The 3,866-nt window shown below is 59.1% G+C and overlaps 1 protein-coding gene across 1 annotated transcript in view; it reads right to left on the bottom strand.

The window, feature by feature from the left end:
• Window positions 1-3,866, bottom strand: part of MACF1 (microtubule-actin crosslinking factor 1) — a 166,058-nt gene that overhangs the window by 108,873 nt on the left and 53,319 nt on the right. Inside the window, 1 exon segment of the mRNA XM_009882791.1 lies at window positions 2,076-2,168. Coding sequence (XP_009881093.1) covers window positions 2,076-2,168 — 93 coding nt within the window.

Genomic DNA, 3,866 nt, shown 5'->3' with positions numbered 1-3,866 from the left:
CGCCGCCGCCGCTCCAGACAGCCATCTTACAGCCTGGGCGCTGCGAGAAGACAAATTCAAAGCATCTCACTGCAGTTCAGAAATCACTTGACCTAAAAGCAGAGGGAGCGGGGATTGGCTGCGGCGTCCTTCTCTCCAAATATGAGGTAATTGGAGCACGGCCCTCGCCAACACAAACAGGGAGCAGGAATCAGGCAGCGGAGCGGGGAGGGGGAGCGGGAGAGGCTGGAGAGGAGGGGAGGGGGGTAAAAAACCCCCCACAAAAACAGGGGAAGGTTGGCAAAGGTAGCATAAAGGAAAGGGGTGGGAGAGAAATAGGGAGGGGGGGGATAGCAGGGAGGAGTCAGAGCGGCTCCGCACGCACGCCGACGGGGACGCGGAGCTGCTGCGCCGGCTCCCGCAGGGGTGTTTCTCTCCAATTTGGGAGGTTTGCTCCTTAATTCTTAATGCGGAGACCCCCAAGAGATCGGCTCATCCGCCCACCCTCCTGCCAGGCTCACCCGGCGCGGGGCACGGAGGGGCAGCCCGAGGTGCCTTGGGGACCCAGCATCCCTTCGTGTCGCGGGGGTCCCCACAGGTGACGGCAGCGCCGATGCTCCCGTCTCAGCCCAGCCCCTGCCCCGAACGCCGCCGAGGGCAGGGGTTTGAGGAGCATGCAGCATCCCGACTCCCCTCGCCAGCTCGGAGGGACCAGAGCAGGGTAAGAGATGCCAAAAGGAGGGATGAGATAGAAACCGGGGAGCAGGGGAACACCGGCCCACCCCGAATCTCTCCCCAGGGCTCTCCCAGCCCCCTGCCCCCGGGCAGCGGCACTGGGACACAGGAGATTAAGAGGTTCACAATGGAGCTACAAGCCCAGAAAAAATCCCGTTAGCGCAGCAGGGAGAGGATGCGCAGGCTCGCCGGCACCAGCCCAGCTCCCCTCGGGCCCCCTCGTCACCCACCCTGTCCCCCACAGCAGGGTGGCAGTGTCCCTTCCCATAGTGAGCACAGAGGAGGGTCCAGGACCTCTTGATCCCCCCCTCCCTGGTCTCCTGCAGCAGAGGATACACCAGGACAGGGCCACCCTGGGGAGAGCGGGGACAGGATGCCACCGGCCAAGGCCCCACCGGAGATGACAGTGACTCATCAGCATCCAGACCCTGCTCGACCCCGGCTGCTTCCCGGGGCCAAAACACCGGCACGGCGCCTCGTCAGCAGCCTTCCATCCAATTTATCCCCGGGCTCCCCGCAAAAAGCCTCTCCCCGGCGCGCTGCCCACTCGTCCTCCAAAAATGACAATCTTCCTTACGAGGTCTCAAAGCCGGCGCTGGTCTCCTCCAGAAGGTGCCAGCGGGGATACGGCCGGGAGCAGGGACACCGCAGCTCCCAGGGGCTCGGTCTCACAGCGGGGACAGTCCCAGAGTTAATGCCGCACCGCTAACGAGCTGCTGACAGCAGCACCGCTGAGCAAGCCCCACGTGCCACCGCATCGATGGCATTAGGGGCCACGTATCGTTCCCCTGAGGGCATCAAAGCTACAACCGGGTAATTTGAGGCTATTAAGGACCCGAGACCCTGTTCAGCAAGAGCATCTATAGCACAGGATTGCTGGAGATGGTCCTATGTGCGGTCCCCACACCCCAGCTGGGTCAGAAAGCTTCTCCCATCCCTGACCTGAGCCGCTGTCACACAGCTGACATCTTCCATCCCAACGAAAGATGCCACCGACCACCCAAAGGGCCGGGAGCGCCTCGGGATAAGAGCCCCAGGCAGGCGTGAGCTCAGCCTCTCCCCCCCGGCAGCCCCCTCCGAATTTGCTCTTCTCCTCCAGAGACTCAGCTGAGCAAACAACTACCACCACCAACCCCGGTGCCAACCGGGAGGCCACCGCACACAACCCATCGTTAACGACTTCATTATGTAAATGATGAGAAAAGGGCATTGCTATTCTCCAACACCGGTCTCCATGACGCTGCGATGGGTGTCGATCCTCCGGACCGACCTGCGCTCCGGCATCGCCACGAAACAGGCGGAGAGACCACACGCTCTTGCCGTCCGCCCCACGGTCCTTCAGGAAGAAACTCGTGACATACCTGGAAGTGGAGGATGATGGTCCATATGAGCCCCAGGGTGAGCTTGGGGTTGCCGTCCGTAATGTCATCGTTGCGAATGTTCACCAGTTTCACCTGGAAGAGAAGCAACAGGGTCAAAACCTCACCCACGGAGAACAGGGGGACGTGGCCCCAACCACGCCGTCCCCAAACACTCCACAGGCGAGTGGACACGTAAGACCCTGGCAATTCTCGAAGAGGGAGCGTGCCCTGGCCGGGGAAGGGGGGGAAGGAAGGATTTTTCACATCTCTAACGCTCTCCGTCCAGAAGTGCTTTCCCAGCACTTAATGGCTTTCTTTCAGCTCGAGCGGAGCGGTGCCTCATCCCCGAAGCCCCGAGCACTAGTGCATAATTTAAGAGCTACAGAGCACAGAGCGTGGTTAAAAGAGGATGGCCGAGCTTTATTAACTCCCTCCCGGGTTCACAACCAACCTGCTGAGCAATCCGCCCTGACAAAGGCAGAAACGCCACCGCTGCCCTCCCGGAGGGACCTTCTCCAGTGTCCTGGTTTGAGCGACACAGGACTAATTTTTCTTCTAATACTTAGGAAAACTGCACTTTTAGAAGACACTAGCGTCTGAATTTGTGAAAATATTTATTTTACAGCCAGCTGTGGTGTGTGGGTGGGTTTCAAGGTCTCAGTGTTTTCGAGCTCACCAGGTGGAGGGATGAGGAGGAGCGAGACCCGGGCACTTGACCCAAGCTGGCCAACAGGGTTAGTTCATACCATCAACGTCACATTCACTACAAATTAGAAAGTTTGCTGCGAAGTTCTCTCTCTGCCTTGATGGCTGCCACCCTGAGAACTTCGTGCCCTGGTGCCGGACTCCTGAGCCCTTCCCTTCCTCCTGAAGCTGCAGTGTCCCACATTTGCTGTCCACTGCTGGGGGTGCACAGCTTCCTACTGATAGGATTGGCTGAGTATCAGCTTTGCATATTCTGTATTGGTGTCAGGATCAATATCGGTTCTTTAGTGCTGTTAATGTTAATTATCTAATCTTATTCTATTAAATCTGTTTATACTTCAGCTCCCGGGTTTCCTTGTTTTTCCCGATTCCCTTTCCCAGCTGGGGAAGGACAAGCCCCAGATAGAACGATTGTCTAAATGACAACAAATTGTTATGGGTCTCTCAAACCATAACACCCAGCACCCACCGAAACCCCCCGTCCCGGCAGACACCATCCCCACGCGCTCCCGGAGCTGCTCCCTCCCGGCTGCTCTGCTCCAGGGGTGGTTTAAACACGTGTGGTCCCCCTGAAGCCCACGGAGATGCCTGCGGCACCGGCACCACCAGCTTGGGCACTTCCAGCAGCTGCAAAGCGGAGCGGTGCTGCCCGGCCGCTGCTCCTGCCTTCCTCGCAGCCGCCTTTCCGGGAGCTGCCAGGCGCTTTGGGGTCCCCAGGGGGGTGTCCCCACTCGCCAACGCTCAACGGCACCCCACAATCTCTAAGAGGAGAGTCTGGGGTATGATGTCCCAGCAAAGCCGCTGCCACCGGGCCATCACGCTTCAAAGAAAAAAAAGCTGTTTCATCCAAGTAGAGAAACAAGCTCCCAAAAGCCGCCGGCGAAATGTCTCTATCGAGGGGCTGGCGAGGAGGGGGGGGGCTGGAAGCGGTTCACCCTCTCTGGAGCGGGGCATGTGCTCGAATTTATTCAGTGCCCTCAGGCCAGCAGAGAGAGAAAAATCTCTGCTTCAGCACGAACTGGTACAATTTATCATCGTCTCCCGGGGTGTATCTGGGGAGCATCGCGGCGGGGAGACCTGACCGAA

The sequence above is a fragment of the Charadrius vociferus genome, unplaced genomic scaffold (genome assembly GCF_000708025.1).
Source record: "Charadrius vociferus isolate BGI_N301 unplaced genomic scaffold, ASM70802v2 scaffold783, whole genome shotgun sequence".
Taxonomy (NCBI): Eukaryota; Metazoa; Chordata; class Aves; order Charadriiformes; family Charadriidae; genus Charadrius; species Charadrius vociferus.
The sequence above is the reverse complement of the archived record's forward strand: the minus strand, read 5'-3'. Positions and strand labels throughout refer to the sequence as shown.